Raw genomic sequence first — 18746 nt, 5'->3', positions numbered from 1 at the left:
TCGGAAGCGACTAAACGAATAAACAACAACACAGCCTGTTTTCAGCACTTCCAGAAGGCATTGCTTGGCTTTGGTGGTTTGTCGGCTTGTGGAAGGACTGCGCTGGCCATGATTTTTCCTCACGAATGCCCCTTCTGGAATGCAAGACATACCCTTCCAGTTTGCAGGGCAAGATGGAATGAGAGTACTGATCTTTTTGGTATGCTACAAAGCATACCTACACACATACACACAGATTCTCTCTCTCTCCAGATTGACTGATGCTAAATACCTGTTCAGGCTTTACATACAAATTTGGCTTAAGGACAGACTGTAGGAACAGAACTTGTTCATAACTTGGAGAACCTACTGTAGTTTGTTGTGGGAACATAGACTGAAATTTGGGACTTGCCAAAAACCCAACTAGGGACATTGTAGGTAGTGAAAAACAGCTTCAAATACCTAGTTAGTAAAGGGGGAGACACACTCTTGACAGCATTATCCTAGCACTTCCTATTGAAGTATATTCACACACATTATGTAGCTTTTCTCTGGAGGAAGAGTAGGAGGAAGGCAAAATCTGGATTCCATATAAGATTCCACAAATGAGGGAGGTGATTGCACAATAACATTCTTAGCTGGAAGAATCCTAGGAGTAGATCTATAGTAATTATGCTGCCAAGTTCTTGATGACCTTTAGATGGAAGCAAATTTTGCTGCCATCTAGTAGTCCTCTGGAGTTTAGCAACACAGATGGTGTATCTCTGCTTAGAGATCTGGAGGGAGTCTTTGTTCTCCTGAAAGTCGTTGTTAATTTCACAACATTAAATGTCATTTTGAGGGCCTCCCTTGCTATTTTCAGTATACCCCAGTGCTACTGCAATCTTTAAATTGTAGCAGACCAGCTGTGCATCTTCGCATCTGCCCTTAGTTGACGGAGAGTCTTGATTGTCTCTCCAGCTTCCTGACACGTGTCTACTAAATGGACAGTTAGTAATGGGTACAATTTACAGCTTATGGTGAAAACCGCCAGTCTTTCGTTCTACTAGCATTTCTCCACAAAGTGTGAAATGGACCCGAGAACCTTGGAAAAAAACCAGGCCATCTGTCAGGAATGTACTGAAAAGGATTAATCCCCCAAATATGAGGGAGCTGGCTGAGACCCCGATGTACAACGGCGCGGAGAACAGAACAGAGCACGCCAAATAGTTCTGAGAAAGGACCGGAGTCTGGAAGGAAGGCTCGTTAGCCCCGCCCTTCCTTCGGTCCCCGACTCTCATTTAAGAGGCGTCTGCGGTCTCCATGGAAACGAAGGGCTTGGATCAAGAGGGCAACACCGCCCGCGGCTTCTTGGGAAGGAGGGGAGCTCTTGCTGAGTGGAAAAGACTGAAGATTGATCGTGAGGAAGGGAGGAAGTAACTCCGTCTGTCGTTCCTCTTGAGGGGATCGTGGTTCCGTCAGAGTGGAACGGTAAAAAGGTAAAAAGAAACACTCGCAGGGCCGCGGGCGAGTGAGTCGTCAGTCGGCCTCCTCGCGCCCCTGCACATCTTTTAACAGAGACCGAGTTGTTCCCGTTGCAAAGCCTGTACGCTGGCAGGCATGGATTTCATGCCCTGTTTCATGCTCTCTTTCTCCCCGCCCCGCCCGATCCTGTATTGACTGGGCCGTAACAACTGCGAAAAGGAGAAAAGTTCCATGACCCGAATCTAGAAGGGTGGTGAGAAGGCAGCGGTGCCTTCTGGAGGTGTTATGCCTCCTCTGTTCCTGAGCAACTTCTGTAAATGAACCTGTTTCCCACCTGCAGATGTGAATGCTCCATCTTTGATTTTCAGATACCTCTGGGAAGTTAACAAGGCTTGCTGCATGGCACATGTCATGGGTTTGGGAGGTGGGCAGTGAGAAGAACTGGGAAGCAGAAAATAATGGTCCTAATCACATGGTTAGAGGCAACAGAAAACCATCATGCCATGAAATTGGAAGCGCTATGCTGTAAATTTTTGCATGTTTTTCTGATTGTCTGAAACCGTCATATTTTGATAATATTTCAGCGGTGTTCTGGATGGATATTGTAGCATTTGTAAGCTTCCTACCTTCATATATTGTGACTGTATATGAACCATAAGTAAAGTGTTAACTCACAAAGCTAGGTAAGAATTCATTTAATTAGCTAGTTTGGGGTTGAGGAATAAGTGATCATATCCACTGGTTAAAATAATGGAGAAGAAGGCACTGGAAGACATGAAGTAAGTGTTAGTCCAACAGCAGCACCAGTGAAGATCACTTCATCACTTGCTAAGCATCCCTTCACTTGCTAAGCTTGTTGGCCTTCTGCTGATACTGGCATTAACCCTACTATTGTGATCTGATGCCAAAAATTTTGCAACTGCAATGTATGGATGCAGGTTGTTGATCCATCTTTCTAGAACTATGGACAGATAGACTCTCCCTCTCCAGCTGGAAATGTTAAAGGTTGAACTGGCCTTCAGGAAGAATGTCAAGACCTGGCTCTGCCAACTAGCTTGGGGGTCCAAGAGTGATAGGCAGCCCTGTGGGTGGATGGTGACTTAAAGACACTCTCCTTTAGTTTCCCTCTTTTATCTTCTTCTATTTTTGCATTTTTGTATTTTTATAATGGTTTGTATAGCTTTTATTTGCAAACTGCTCAGAGTCACTTATGTAGTGAGATTGGTGGTGTATCCATTAAATAAATAAAATAAAATAAAATAAAAATAAACTGGAAACATGGCCTCTTCTGTGGAGCTACAATCCTTAAATTGTCAGACCATCAAGCCATAGTCCACTTGATATGATAGGCTTTATATAACAGACAAAAACTATATGGGTAACCTTTTGGGTAACCTTTTCTGACCAGCTTTCCTGATGACCATCAATGAAACCTGTCTCTTGGCTAGGATATTCTTGAAAGTTTGATAGGTTGAGGGACTTTAAATGTGCAAACATAGTATTGTCAATAAAGGCAAGTTTGAAAATAGTAATATGACAAATGTCCATTTTCCTCTCTTATTGCTGCAGAATGGCTCACTGTCAAGCTGAAAATGTCATCAAGAACATAATCCGTGAAATAGGGCAAGAATGTGCCATGAAGGGACAAAATGTATCAGAAACTCTGGTGGCATTCATGGTAACAGCATAAATAGTTAATCAATCTGCTCTATTTAAATTTGGAGTGCTTAGTTATTTTTAACTGGAGGTGCATACTTGGCTTTTGAGTGGTGTGCTAGGCCCATGTTCCAAAATGTAAAAAACATTAAATTATATATATGTTTAAATATATTGATTTAAATAAATTATTATTATTAGCTTGAATCAGTCCACTACAGGGTGAACTCCTCTTCATTGAAGATTATGGACCATAATCTAACATCTGATCTGGTGTGGGTTGGTAGATAAATATTTTTCAACTTCCCATCTAGGCCTGAGAGAGAAAGTAACTGGCCCAAAGTCACCCAGCTGGCTTCTGTGCTAAAGAGAAGAACTCATGATCTCCCAGCTTTTAAGCTAGTGCTTTAACTGAATATGGCTCTCAGTTTAAATATATACTATCCACATATATTTAATTATTTCCCTCTTCTGTCACTTTAAAAACTACAGTTTGCTAACAGCTTTTGGAGGGCTCTGACAGCTGCATGTGGTCCTGATGTCTTTTGTTCAGATGTTCTAATAGGGTCCATATCACTCCTCTGGCATTAAAACTGCAACTTTCATGACACACAGGCTTGCTGTCTATTGGATAAAGTCACTTAGTAATAATTAGATAGCAATGAAAGCACAGATTTTTTCCCCCAAAGCTGCATGCTAATTTTGGGAAGACAAGTAATATGTCAAGAAAACGCTCTTTATGAAGGCACTGAGCATTTATTTATGTGCGTGCTGGATGGGATGGTGGTATATAGAAACAAATAAATGTATATACTTGGGATTAAGCCACAAGTGTGATATAGTACAGTAATGCATTGTACTGGCTGAAATGAAATAAGAAATGGCCATGCCATGGCAGCATGGTGAAGCAACCTGTTTCAGGTGACAATATGGGGACGTAGTGACAGCAGTTTAAAGTTTGCCTACTTGAATGAAGAATGAAACATGACACTCAGCTCCTATCATCCAGTGATGTCATATGGCTTCATCTCTTCTCTTTGATGATTCTGTTCTGTCTAGTGATGAAACCATCATTTATTAGCCTTTGGGCAATTTGCAGTACAAACATAAAACTAATACAGTGGTGTTTAATCTCGTTAATTTAAATGTAATATTTGAATTAGGATTAGCTAAATACTCTTATTCTAAATAAGAGTAAAAAACACAAATTAATCAGGAAGCCTCTTTGTCAACTTATAGGTGAAAGCTGTTGTACTGGATCCAAATAATGGATTTAATGTGGATAAAACCCTAACAAAAGCTGATGTTCAGAAACTTATTAAGGTAAATACCTGCTTTGGAGCTTACGCAAAAGGATTCTGTTCAACTGTTCTCTCTGTTCAACAGAAACATGTGGCCCTTGTTTTTCATGGGTGTGTCACACCAGTATAAAATCATGGATAACAAAATTAAGAATCATGAGACTGTGAATTTATGCAAATTTTGGCATTAGATTCCAGAGCCTGTGATCATCCTACGATTGCTCTCTTCCCTCTACAAACACTTCCTCCCATAGAGATCACTGTCTTCCTGCTTGCAAAAGTAGTGCCAGCTGTGATTGCCCAGGTTGTAGTCAGAGGCTTCAGAGGAAAGGGGACAGTCCCAACCAGAAGACCCACATGGTCACTGTAATGAGCTGTGAGTGGTCTGCAGGCAGCACTAGCACCCAGTGGCATGGTCAAGAGAACCCTCCCCAGAGATGGTATAAACTAAGCTAAGAGAAGGCAGAGCAAATACTTGCAGATGACTTCAGTCAAAGAAAGAGGGAGGAAGTGCCCCATTGCAGTATTATTTAAATATGTTCTTAAAGTAATTTGATATGAATCAATTATTAGATTATTTTCTATTTTCTAACTATACATTGAAACTATCCACACTGTTCCTCAAGTGTAAAACTGTAATGAAAATCTGGTTAACATATTACATTCAGTGTTTTCAGCCATAATGTTTTGAATTTAAAAGTAATTCTCACACAAACTGATTTCTAAAAATAACTGCATGACTCCAGCTTGGGCCTTTTTGAGGTGTGTGGGACATCCAGAGAACCAAGGCATGAATTTCCAAGGTGAAGTAGAACTCTTTTAAGGAATCTGAGTATGTTGAAGGATTTGTAAGTCACATGAGATTTTCCTTATAATTCTAGTCTGCTTTAGGAAAAAAAAGGAGCTGATGCTTAATAGTTGTAATAATAATGTAATAATTATTGTTTACAATAATAAAATGCAATAGTAGAGTTTATCGTGTTGATTTTAGGAGATTGTCAGAGATGTCTTGTTATCCTCATGAACTAGGATTCTTTTTACCAGAACATTACATGAGCAGCAGGAGGCTGCATGCAGAAATATATGAGATTTGCCTTATGTTTACCTCTGGAATGATGGCGTCTGATTCCAGTATATAAACTTTGAGCAGGGAGATTAATAAATGTTGCTATATAGAGGAAAATATTGTTGTCATCATTTGAAAGGTAGCTGGAAATAACTTATTTCAACAGTGCCTCTTTTCAGCTTTGCATTGACAGACTTCTTGATGTTAGAAATCCATCCTTGGAGACAATTAAGATGCAAGTTTATTTTGATATGAACTATACAAATCGAGGTAAGCAATTTGTGATGAAGCTGTGTATTATACTCTGGTAATGTATTCTCATTCGTGTTTACACTAGGTAAAATTTAGGTTTTAATGGGGCTTCTTACCTAGCAAATAGACATAAGACTGCAAAACATCCATTCTTATTTATTCAAATGTTTATAATATTAATATGGAACAGTAAAACTAAATAATGCAGTACACACACACACACAAGACAAGGAAGTTATAAATTAAGCTCCTTCAAATAAAACCAAACCTTACTTTGACTAGCATTAGATTAATTTAATAGTCTTTTGAAATCCTGAAAACATTATATCCTTACCAAATTGATAAAACATATATTTTATTCCAATGATTCGATAAATTGATCATGTGTAATTACCAGTTGTAAAGTATTCTACTTATTTTAACTCAGTGAGAAACCCTACTGTGCTGATTAGGATAATTTGGTAGGATTATAATAGTATTATAGCAACATGAGAAGGTGGGAGAATTTGAGTATGTGAAGATATGGATACTTTTAATTAGCTATACTGTACTGAAATACTTTTTTGTCTCTATTATAGCCTTTTGCTTTTTCTGTGATTTGAATTGAAAGTGTAACTGCAGAATACTGAGCCCAGTGAAAGAAAGTCTGTTTTGTTAAAATACAGATATACTGTGACATGTGATTCTACAGCTTGATAGTAGAGATGGAAGTAGCTTTCATGCAGTGGTTTTGTGCTTTCTGTTAGTTGAGTTGATTCAGGAGCAGCATCGTGTTCTAGACTCCAGGCTTGCTCCTATATGTAGAGAAATTACCGATAATCGAGCTCGTACCCGAGAAGAATTAGAAAGTGTTTATCGAAAGATTGTCAGCTATGTGCTGCTACGCTCTGGCCTTGGATCTCCTACAGATATCAAAGTCATTAGAGAGGCAACAGGTTAGTTAAATGTCCACATATAATAGCTTTTTACTAATATTACATATGGCAATCTTACTACAGTAGCTACTCAAGGAGATATTGGAAAAAAGTAAATATCACTTTTCATCCTGTCCTTCTTTTCCAGCTGTAGTCTTCTTCTAACGTCCACGTTCAGCAACTGTTTGAAGTTACGACAGCGCTGAATGAGGGCGACTTATGATGGGTCTTTGTAGTTGTGGCCTTGCAGCATTCCTGTGGTCATTTAGTTGTGATTCCGTTGCTTGGCAACTGGCTCATAATTACAACACCACAGCATCCTGCAGTCACATGATTGCCATTTGCAACTTTCACTGCCAGTTTCTGACAAGCAAAGTCAATAGGGAAGCTGGCAGGAGGTCGCAAATGGCAATTATGTGTCCATGGGATGCAGTGACTGTGCGGGATTTGCCTGGTGACAGTAACTGGGACTGCTGGAACTGCTGTCATAAGTCAGCTTGGTCACATGACATCACGCCTTAAGACCGCATTACCTAGCGATGGAGTTCCTGGTCCCAATTACCATCAGTAAGTGAGGACTATCTGTAGTTGCATGCTATCTCATCACTCATTCAATTATTAGCAAACAGATGACACTGCACCCCAAACTATTGGGTGACCTCTCCTAGTGGTTTCATAGAGATGTTGAGAAGAGCAGGGGAGAGAGAGCCAACCTCTGTGGCATCCCACATATCAGAGGTCACCTGGCTGACCTCTTGTTTCCCACTACCATGGACTGAAACCACCCATTCCGGAAGGAGCAGAACCCCTGCAAATAGTGCTTCCAATTCCGCAACCCTGAAGGTGGTCTAGAAAGAAACTATGACCAATGGTATCAAAACCTGCTGAGGGGTCCAGCAGGACTAGAAGGACTCTACCTTCATTGAGGTCTTGGTGTAGATCATCCATGAAAGTGACAGTACAGTCTCTGTCCTATACTCTAGTCTCAACAATCCTGAAAAGGTTCCAAATAATCTGCTTCTGTGGTGTGAAGTTGGTCCACTATCACTAACTTAACAATCTTCACATACACATACACCCCATCTTGGTAAGAATGTTCAAAGTTGGGTGAGAGTGATCTGAAAGCCCTGGATGCAGAGATGGCATTTTCAGAAGGGGGCATGACACAACCTCCTTTGAGTATAGGTAATTTCCCCCTTCCTCAAGGAGGTGTTGACAATCTCCCAGATCCAAGTGGTTATCTCCCCTTGATCCTTGTAATAACCAGGATGGGCAGCGGTCCAAAGAATAGGTGGTAGGAGACAACCTAGACAGCATGTTATCCACCTTATCTTCCTCCTTGGAGCTCACAGGCTGAAAGGAGCCCCAGATATGACAAGAGAGTGCCCTAGTCATCACCAAGGTTACTGCCCATGTGCAATCAAGACTACAGCAAATATGAGTGATTTTATCAGCAAAATGTTATGCAAAATGTTCACGGTAGCCAGGTAGGAGATCTCTATGATAACTCCTCCCTAGTCACTTACTCTAAACAAAGCTGCTGGAGGACAGCAAGCTAATGCAATAATGGAGAAGTAGACAGACTTCACCTCCCTCATCACTAAACTTACCACGACCAGCTGGATTCACTTCTCATCTTCTTCCACCAATGCTCGCTCCTTCCTTCCTTCCTTCCTTCCTTCCTTCCTTCCTTCCTTCCTTCCTTCCTTCCTTCCTTCCTTCCTTCCTTCCTCTATCTATCTATCTATCTATCTATCTATCTATCTATCTATCTATCTATCTATCTATCTATCAAATTTTATCACCACCCATCTCCCCCTAAAAGGGGGGACTCTGGATGGTTATTAAATTATTATAAATTATAAATTAATAATATAAATTATTATAAATTATAAATTATTTATGGTGTTCCGTTTCCCAAGGGGGTCATAAATGAAGGTGCCAATCGGCAGCAGCCCCTAGAAAGGGGCCACTCAGGGGCAATATTGTTCAGCACCCATTTTTCCTCCTGGTGCCAGTTGTTCACCAGGCACTGCATAGAACTGCCTGCCAAAGAGCTGGGAAATTCCTCGTGCTTTCTGGAAACTCTTTGGATTCTTTAGGCATCTGGGGTAGATCACCCAAATAGGTTCTTCTGTCCCATGGAGATCCTGGGTGGCTAACAATCAGCATGTGATTTGATCATGGCAAAATCCTTCCATAGATCACATCATCCACTCTGAGACAAAAATGAGGTCCAGTGTATGTGTTGGGCCTGTGATTATTTGAGACAAGCCCATGGTTGCCATAGGGGACATGAATTTCTGAGTGTCGTTAGGCAGAAGTTCTCCACCATTAGCCCAGAGACTACTTCCAGGAGCTCAGGAAGGGACTCTGGGGGCTGTAGGGCAGCTGAGACACCAATCGGTTCCCAAGCTTGTCTTTACATTTGCACACACCAGTCTAAAATAATGGCTGCTTAACTCATTTTTTTTCTGTAGCCCTGCATGTCTCTCCTGAAAAAATGTTAAAATCCAAGCAACAATTTGCAATATAGTAGGAGCAGAACTCAAAAATGAATAAGAATTATACTGTCCCAGGCATAGCATAGAGGGTAGAAATGGTCTTTTTCCAAATGGGCATTACTGTTCACCCTTGGAAGTCAGTGTTTTTTCATGATCTGACTGTTTGCACATTTAATATTTTACCAGCCGCCCTGCAGAGTGTATTTCCTCAGACAGAGCTTGCGGCTTTCCTTTCCCTCAATAAAAAAGAGAAAGAACGACAGTTGAAAGAACTCACCATGATTGTCACAGGAATTCGATTGTTCAACAAGGACTGTGGGAAAGGAGGCGAAGGCATTGATGACTGTAGGTGAACACCTATTTAATATTGTAGAATATACCTATTTAACCTACTTTTGAACATGTCAGAAATGTTCAATGCTGCTCATAATTGTCTAAGAAATTCAGGAGACTTGCTTGAGATGACCATTACCTTTAAATTTATTTTCCCAATGATAAGCTATTTTTATTGAATATCCTCCAGAACAACCTGATCATCTATTTTTTAAAGGTAGAAAATTTGGTAAAATATCCCTTTTCCATGTCTAATTGATTTAAAGCATGATCTGAAGAGGTCTGTGGATATACCTAAAGTCCTTCTGCACATTTTCCAGTGGGTGATTTTCCCCTTCAACATGTAACCCTTTGTGCTTGTTGTAGACAATATCAGAGAATCTCCTCATCTTCTGGGGACACCTTCTGAAGCATGTAGGAGACTATAGGGGAAAGGACTTCTCAATAGCCCAAGTGTACACCTAAGCAATGGGTAGTGTAGCTCTTAGAATAATAATTTAGACCTAGGCTTGTGAGGAAAATGTATTATGCTGGTTATGGAAATGGAAGTTTGAGATAAACCATGTGTCAACAGTGCCAGCAATTTTGAATGAAGCTATCCCAGCAGCCAGCCATCATATAGATATTGAGCTGCATGCTTCCCAAGAGCTGGCCCACCGATACACGGCCTTAATTGAAATTATGCACCAGAGTCAAAATGCTGAAATAGAACTTAGGAAGACAATGCTGAAAGAAGTACTCTACAATGTAAGGCAACATGAAGCTTTTCTGTGCATTATTCTGGTAAGATTCCATTATGTGTTGTAAACGTTCCATGTAGTTAAAGTTCTCTTAGTGAAAGGTGGGCAAAATTTGAATGAGGCAAACAACTTTTAGCTGATATTAGAATGTGTGACTTTAAAAGGCTATCATGTTCTCACTTTTCTCTAAAATGAAATGGTCCAATCTACATAGCATGTTTTTATTTATTAAGCAACTAGATACAACTTTTATAATTTCCTACAGATGTTATAAATGCCACCTCTAACATCTATTTTCAGTCTGATGTGATCACATGTGCACAAGAAGTTGAAATGATGCACAAGGAGTTTGCAGCTGAGATGGAACAGGTCAACAACATTGTTCAGTCAAAGACAGCAGTGCCCACATCTTTAGTTTATGTAAGTTTCTGAATTTCAAGGATTTCTTATCCGTTTATAGGTTTATCTCATCTGTCAGACAAGATTTTTGAGTGACACACAACTTTGCTTTGATAATAGCCCAGATTTATACGTTAATTAAAAGCACAAAAATGTTATCTAAAAAAAACAATATTTGATTTTCTGCTGAATTTCACCTCAGGAATATCTTTCCTAAAGGTCCAGTAGTAATCAGCCAGCATATCAGGACTGCACTTACCTTGGTAATTCTTTTCCATGTTTGAAAAGTCCTGTGAAATTGTTCACTGTGCTCGTTGCTGATGGTACTGAGGTTGTCAGGGAAAAGGTCCAAGTGAGAGTCCAAGAAATGAACTTTCAATGACATGTTACATCCCATAGCTTGGTACAACTTCAGGAAATCATTTACTATTTCACAATAGCTTCCTGCTTTATGATTTTTCCAAAAGTTTTTGCAGATGCTTTTGAATAATTGCAAGGAGGTTTTTCAGTTCATCAGTTATGTCAAATTTGTCATATTTTATCAATTCTCTTATCAGAGGAGCTACAGAAATACCTTCCTTAAATTTAGCATCACTAACCCTGAGAAATGTATTCCAAGTAAATGAATCCAGTTCCTGTTTTATTAATCGCTTTTACCAAGTTTTTCATAAGCCCAAGTTTGAAGTGCAAAGAAGGAAGGAAAACTAAATGTCACATTTTCTGGAGGCCTTGGTACAGGCAACTCCTCATTAGGTAGGATAGGCCCTCATTCTAGATGGTAAATCAGGGTATTTCATAGCATGCTTTCTTTTAGAGGTGATTCCTGTTGTGCTTTTTGGGCAGAAATAACAATCTGATGGCCTTTGGCTCCCTCCAAACCATAACAACAGAGAACGGCATATGGTGTGAACCCTTTAACTATCCTGTTAGAAGTCTAAATATGTCACACAGCAAATGTGAGGGGCCCAATTTTTATCTTGGTTACCTACTTTACAACCAAAAGAATGTTCATAGCATTTTTTGACAAGTGGGGTGAAGTCTTGTTTCTGAGATTTAAAGATTTAAATGTTAACTCACCGTACACATATCAGGATGATTTATACTGTTTTTTGGCATTGTAACAGTATGTAGATAAGCACAACACTGTTACACTCAATCTAATATTTAATCTGAATACAGAGAATATATACTTAAACTGTTTACACTGTGAGCTGTGCACCAGACTGATAAGGAACTGTTCTCCAGGCAGAGACTGGGTTCATATACAGACATGTTCAAACACTACTCAATCTGTACAGTGTGCTGTTCTGTGCTAGCTGTGATGACTTCTGCCTTTGTCTTGAGGTTATTTATGCTAGAGAACAATAACAATTTGATTTTGCTCAATGATTGTTATAAATATATTACTATAGCTAAAATATAGCACTGTAATATCACTAATTGAACATATTGGCCTGTATCTCTGCTTCCCTTTTTATCCAGGTTTTTGAGGTAGTTGTCCTCTCACAACCAATCCTTTGTCTTCAAGTGGCCTTCTCTGTCCATTTCAATCAAAATTTGGGGCAGATCATTTAACTGAGATAGTGCTGTCCAGAGTTCTGAATGATACTCTGAGGGCCAAATCCTAACATCTTACATTGATGCTAATCTTTTTGGACCTGATGGCAGCATTTAATACCTTTGAGTGCCAAATAATTGCTGTCTAGATTACAGTCCCTGAGCATCACTGGCTGAGCATTCGATTAGTTCAAGTCTTCTTTGTCTTCCAGTTCTTTTGCAGTGCAGGTATTCCTCAGGGGTTAGTTCTAACTCCTATTTTGTTCATCCTTTATGCTCTTATTTATTAAATTTTGGGTTCTATAGCTATCAACTCCTACATGACTGGGTGGCTAACTGAAGTTAAAAACAATACAGGTAGTCTTTGACTTATGATGGCAATCGGGACTGGAATTTCCATCACTTTGCGATGTGTCATGAAGTGTGACCACATCACTTAGCGAGAGCAATCCCTGCAGTCCTGGTTGCTGTCATTAACTGAATCCCATGGTCGTTAGGCAATGCAACTTCCTGCCGGCTTCCCACAGCCAAAGTCAGTGGGGAAGCCATCAGGAAATTGCAAGTCCCAAGCCGGCAGGAAGGTAAGTGGCTGCTGCCAGGTAGGGAGGGAGCAAGAGGGTGCATTAGAGGCATGGCATGGGTCGGGGAGGGTGTGTGAGGGTGCAAGGAAGAGTCGGTGAGGGTGCACAAGAGCTGCAGGTTGGGGAGGGTACGAGGGGTGTGCAAGAGGCACTGCACAGGTCAGAGGGTGCACAAGAGTGCAAGAGACAGTGTGGGTGGGTCAGGGAGGCTGTGAGAGGATGCTGTGAGAGGGTGCTCTAACCACTTGCACTGCTGCAATCAGAACCAGCTGTAGTTTCTGAGTGGTCTTCAAGGGCAGCCCCATGTGCAGCAGACTCCAGTAGTCAACACATAAGGTGATTAAGGTATGAATGACCATGAGCAGGATTTCTCAATCCAAAAAAGGCACAACTGATGCCACAAACAAGTCTGTCCATTTTCCTACCCATATCTGCCATCTGCTCCTTGAGTACGAGTGTAAGTCTAGAGAAAAACTCCAACCCTCTCCCTGAACTGCACACTAGTTCTGTCTGGGGAAGTGTCACCCCATCTTGCACAAAAGATGGTAAGTCCCTGGAGTACTGGATGGTCCATGAACACACAGCCACTAGATTGAGTTTAATCTAGGGTTTGCCCGCTAGGGTTGAGTTTCAGCCTATTTCTTCCCATCCAGACCCTCACAAGTCTCCAAGCACTGAGACAGCACTTTGACCACATTGTTTCGTCAGCCTGGGGTCAAGATATACATGTTGGGTATCATCAGCACACTGGTGGTATCTGACTTTGTGTCTTCAGATTACCATACATAGTAGTTTTATGTAAAAGTTAAGCAGGAGAGGATAGGGCATTGAACTCTTAGGAACCCCACAAACCAGGAGTCTCAGGCTTGATTTATCCTGCCCTGCCCATACCCACTGGAATTGGCTCCAAATTTAAGGAGAACCACCAGAACACAGTCCCCTTGGGTGCCCAATTCATGATCAAGATTTCACTATTATGCTGGTGATATTAAGGTCTATCTGGCTTTTGTGGTCTTTGATGGTGGATGATGAACTATGAAAAAATGTCTCATTAGCATTTCATTTTGGATGTACTCTCACTGCTTCAAGTTGAATATGGGTAGGACAGGGATTGTTGTGTTTGGGCCTCAGCATCCTTCCCATTCTTTGTTGTTTCCCACTTAATTTGTTTGCAGAACTTCTAGATTGTCCCAGCTTCCTCTTGTCTGCAGTTTCAGTATCTTGACTGGTGATAAGCTCACTTTGAGCCCTTTTAAAGTGCTTACAGCAAGGGTCACAGATTTTCACTTGATGAGTATTTGTTGAATCCAATGGGTTTTGATAGGGAGGCTGAAGCTTTATTGATGCATGCTCTGGTTGTTTCTCATGTAGATTGTTGGAATTGTCTCCTGGCAGATGTTCATGATTCTTCTCCCTGTTTCCTGATCCTAGTCCAGAACAGAGACATTTGGCCTGTTTTGCACCTTCCGCATTCAGCTCATGTTTTGTTACGCTGCAGGGTTCTTCACCAGCACCCTTTTTAAACCAGTTCAAATGATTGGTGTGTGTATTTAGAGCCCACTGGCACAAACCTCCAGTATCTCTCCATTCTTAACCCTATTCATTTATTACGTCCCCTGTTCAGTCTTCTTACCGTTCCTCATTCCAGGGTCATGATCTCCCAGCTTTCAAGGACCTCATCTCGTTTTCTCAATCTGAATTTTTCCCAGAACTGTAGTTTGCCATTACATATGCTGTATACCTGCCGTATGTTTAATCTGTGGACCAAAGAATAGTTGCACGAGTGTCATATGCAGACTGTATGTGGCAAAAAAATGGATTAACCACTTGGTTTAACTTTTAAAGCAGTATGTCTGGATTAGCCTTAAAGGTGCCCCTATACACACACACACACACACATACACACCCCACTTACATACATTTTTTGATGAACATACCTTATAATATACAATATGCACACAGAACAGTATCTGCATACTTTTGACAAATGAACAATACAGTTTTGCAGCCATAATAGAGACGTAATTTTTATATGTACCTTTTCCCTTCTAGCCTGTATTTATTTCACTTTCTAACATTTGGACCAGTTTTCAAGATGAAATATTGGTGCTCAGTTTCCTCAATAACTTGACTGTCAGTCTCCAGCAGTTCTTAGAAATCCACAGATTGATCTTTCCTGAAGATGTGATGGAATCTCTCCTTGAAGATGTTGTTGTCAAAACTGATGAGGAAAGGTTACAGGAAAATGCTGGTATGTAGAAGGACTAAATAAAAACTTAAGCTGCTACATATTCTTTGCAGTTGTGAAGTTTAGGGAAGAATAAAAATTGCAGTCTTCAGGTTCTTAGCCATATAATATCAAGAATCTCTAATTGTTGTATCTTTAATTTTGTAGACAAAAATAACATGTTGTGCATTCATACTTTTCTTATGTTGATATTTTAAAGAAATATTGACCAAGAAACAACATAGCTCTATAGCTTAATTTGGAATTTGTTCAGGACTTGCACAGGGGACCTTTCACCTTTCACTTTTTTTTTCAGGATACAAAAAAGGATTGTGAACTTTTTGTCCCTCGTGGAGAAGGCAACACAGTTAAATATGAAAGATGAGCATGAAATGGAAAAATGTATTTAGTTTCAACCCTAAAGAAACACACCGTGTTTTGGAATTCTGGCAAACAGTTCTAGATGAGTAGCTGTTTGGCAGAAACAAAACCCTGAAGGTTTTTGATGCTCTGAGTTTTGGCCAAAACAAAACCTGTGGGGATCCCAAAGTGATTTTATTTCTTGCCCCATCTCTCCCTTGCTCCCCTCAGCAGCTCCTTGCACAGCATACTTTACCAAATCCCATCTTCCCAGCACCTTCTCTCCCCTCCCTCCCCTGCCGCCATTTAGCCACTGCTGCCAGCATCTCAACGGGGCATGTCCTGCTGGCCTGTCTCTGTCTACTTTCCCCCACTTTCCCTTTTCTCCCCTACTCCCTCAGCTGCCACTGTGTCCCAGCTCAGCATATCCCACCAAGCTGCCCACCCCCTGATTTTCCCAATGCCTTTTCTTCCCTCCCTCCCTCCCTCCCCTTAGTTGCCATGGCTGCCAGATCCCACCACCCTGTCTGCCTCCGTAATCTTATGCCTCTTCTCAGCTGTCCTAATCCACATCTGCAAAAGAGCCTTGTGTTGTTCTATATCCAGACCAGTAACTTATGTTTCAGTTTGGAAACAAACTACCCCAAGCCAACTGTTCTGTGCCTGGAGTGGTTCATGTATGAACTATTGTGCACATCTCTATTAAAGGCTCCACGCACAGAGACGCTGATAAGAATATTCCAGGGAATAAGCCCTTAGCTGCTCTGTCCTGTCTAAGACTTTAATTTGTATTCCTCTCAATCTGTTCTTTTTAGATAACAAAGTAAATCCTGCTGATTTTATCAAAGAAGAATGGCTCTTTCCAGAAAGTACAATTAATTTTAGCCAACTGCTGCTTCAGTACCATGGGTTTTGTGCATATACTTTTGCTGTTAAAGATGGCCTCCTCATTCCAGGTACAATAATTATAGATAATTCCTGTTTTAAACATGCTAAATTTAAAGATCAGATCATATGGAATGGTTATAAATGGAAGACAATGTCATCTAGGTCTCTTCTCAGATTCAATCAATGAAGCATGATAATTGCTTCCTGATGCTATTTGCTGTGCAGCCAGATTTATTTATTTATAAATTTCTATCACTGCCCATCTCCCCCAAAATGGGGGACTCTTTAGCTTCTCTCTCTCCCTCCCTCCCCACTTACCCCATCTTTTTTTTTTAAAAAAGAAGGTAGCTGAAGAGCAGGGAGCAGGGGAACACAATATAAAAAATTGATTAATTTTGTAAAAGATTGGTATACTGCATGTTTTTTTAATTCAACAGTTAAAAAAATTACGTTTTAATGTACATATAATGTTTTCTGCTTTTCATTTCTTAGGAAATCCTTCCATCGGAGTCTTGAAACATAAGGAGAAATATTATTCTTTCAATTCTAAGGAAGCTGCATATACTTTTGCCAAGAATCCAGAGAAATATATTAAGATGATAGCAGAAAAAGGAAAGGGATGTGCAGAGCTTATTCAGCTGCTTGAACTTCATCATCAATTTGAATCCCTGGCCCCTTATTCTCAGGTTCTCCATCTCATTCTTCAATTATTGGTTTAAAAAGGCACAGCTAGAAAACACCTTTTATAGAAAGCTGAATAGAAAATCTCTCAAAGCAAAGGTGGTACTTAGTGCAGCGCTGATGCCTGCACCACTGGCAGTGTGTTTATCTGCAGATTTCCCAACCTGATATGTGCTAAGCAATCACTTCCTGATGTTCCTCTCAGTAATGCTTAATGAGAAGAAAGCAGAGTGAGCTATATCACCAAAAGCATTTTCTTAAAAAATTCAAGTTGAGTTTCTGTGACATTCTTCCAAAAATTATGAAAATGGAAATGAGAATAACATTCAGTTTATTTTGATTGTTGCTGTTGTTGCAGATTAGAGCTAAAGACAAGCATTTACTACAGCCAATCACAAAATGTGACAGCAGTACTCAGACTGACACCCACATTTTGCCACCAACCATTGTGAAGAATTATGAGTGGAATGAATGGGAGCTGAGGAGAAAAGCCATCAAACTGGTCTGTATCTGAGACTGATAATTGAACTAAAAGGGCTGGAGCTTTTGACCCATAATCTTAGGTGGCCCGTTAATTAGCTGGAATTCCCAGTTTTCCAGTTGAATAAAATATCTAGCTCTGGTAAAATCTGAGATATGAGACAAAATATTCAGATTATTTTGTCCAGTTTGTCTTTTTTTTAAAAAAAGTCAAGCCTATTGGTATTGTAACCAATGAAGTTGTGGCCATGACTGATTATTTGCAAGAGATGTGAACCACAGAGGTTGAGAATAATCACTTATATGCAGAGTAGACTTTCTGTTTGTTTATACCCAATGTTTGAAATGTTCTCTGTGACCATGTGATGCTTGGAAGGCTTCAAGTTTGAAATGTTAATGTTAATTTCCAGAGTCTTTGAGCTCTAGTTTAAAACAATTTTCTATAAGTTTTTCATAAAGTCTAGTCTTGTTGGTTCTTAACGCTACTTTATTTTTAAAAGTGTTTTAAAAAAGTAGACCCGCTTTTGAATCTCTATCATAGAAAGACAGGATATACATTTAATAAATAAATATGGCATAAATTGCCCTTGCTCTATTTAACATTAACTGGATATAAGAAGAAAACTATGCTAATTCAAAATGGTATGTTTATAAGCCAATGGATCCTCAAGAATGAGGTCAATCTTCATTCTTAAACCAGAAACTAGAGAAGTTTGAGTGAGACTCTCAAACCTATATTTACTAGTGGATCACAATTCAGCTGGAAATGTAATTCATGGAAGTCTGACTAAACCGAACAGCTGCCTGCCTTGTCACCATTCCTAGTGCGAGAGGGAAGAAGAGACTGTCCCAATCTTCAAATAGACAGAGGTGCTCTTGAAATGATTATTTCCCATTAATAATCTGCAGTTGTATCTCACCAGTATACAGTATGTTAGTTTTCAATTCCTGGTATTCTAGCAGTAAAAAATTATGCAGTGAATCCATACAATTTCAAGAGTGTGATTGTACTTCGTTGCATATCTTTTTCTGTACTCAGGCTAACTTGCGCCAAAAGCTAACTCACTCAGTGCAGACTAACCTCAGTCATATGAGACGAGACAACTGCAGCCAAGTATACTTGATGAAGGATTCTGGCACACAAACCAAACGAGAGAACAGTAGTAAGGTACCCAAGCCACAGATTTTCCTAGCTGGTCTTCGTGGAGGAACACCCCCAACTACTCGTATGACCAAAGTGAATTTAACTAGAGCAGTTGATGAAACATAACTTTGCTCTTTAAGTGAAAAATATTTCAATAAATTAAACTGTTTAAAAATGTAAATAAGTCTCCCATTTATTGGTTGAAACATAACATACATAT

The 18746-nt window shown here is 40.0% G+C and overlaps 1 protein-coding gene across 2 annotated transcripts; it reads left to right on the top strand.

The window, feature by feature from the left end:
• Window positions 1–1388: 1388 nt before the first annotated feature.
• On the top strand, window positions 1389–18700 carry CFAP206 (cilia and flagella associated protein 206). 2 transcript variants are annotated; one of them, XM_063312315.1, is made up of 13 exons: window positions 1389–1457; window positions 3013–3121; window positions 4339–4422; window positions 5646–5736; window positions 6465–6653; window positions 9323–9481; window positions 10044–10252; window positions 10510–10629; window positions 14799–14997; window positions 16149–16289; window positions 16714–16907; window positions 17261–17404; window positions 18422–18700. In XM_063312315.1, the coding sequence occupies exons 2-13, from the start codon at window positions 3014–3016 to the stop codon at window positions 18650–18652; spliced, it is 1869 nt and encodes a 622-aa protein (XP_063168385.1). In that variant the 5' UTR covers window positions 1389–1457; window position 3013; the 3' UTR covers window positions 18653–18700. The 2 variants fall into 2 exon arrangements, with proteins under 2 accessions (XP_063168385.1, XP_063168393.1); XM_063312323.1 differs by lacking the exon at window positions 1389–1457 and having other exon boundaries at window positions 3019–3121; window positions 5633–5736; window positions 18422–18699.
• Window positions 18701–18746: the final 46 nt, after the last annotated feature.

The sequence above is a fragment of the Candoia aspera genome, chromosome 1 (genome assembly GCF_035149785.1).
Source record: "Candoia aspera isolate rCanAsp1 chromosome 1, rCanAsp1.hap2, whole genome shotgun sequence".
Classification (NCBI taxonomy): Eukaryota; Metazoa; Chordata; class Lepidosauria; order Squamata; family Boidae; genus Candoia; species Candoia aspera.
The sequence above is the reverse complement of the archived record's forward strand: the minus strand, read 5'-3'. Positions and strand labels throughout refer to the sequence as shown.

What these genes read in the sequence shown, in the direction of transcription:
- CFAP206 (XM_063312315.1), top strand. Translation starts at nt 3,014, where the DNA reads ATGGCTCACTGTCAAGCTGAAAATGTCATCAAGAACATAATCCGTGAA. An exon ending in AGTCATTAGAGAGGCAACAG is followed by an intron (nt 6,654 to 9,322) that starts GTTAGTTAAATG and finishes ATATTTTACCAG; the next exon opens with CCGCCCTGCAGAGTGTATTT. An exon ending in CTTTTCTGTGCATTATTCTG is followed by an intron (nt 10,253 to 10,509) that starts GTAAGATTCCAT and finishes ATCTATTTTCAG; the next exon opens with TCTGATGTGATCACATGTGC.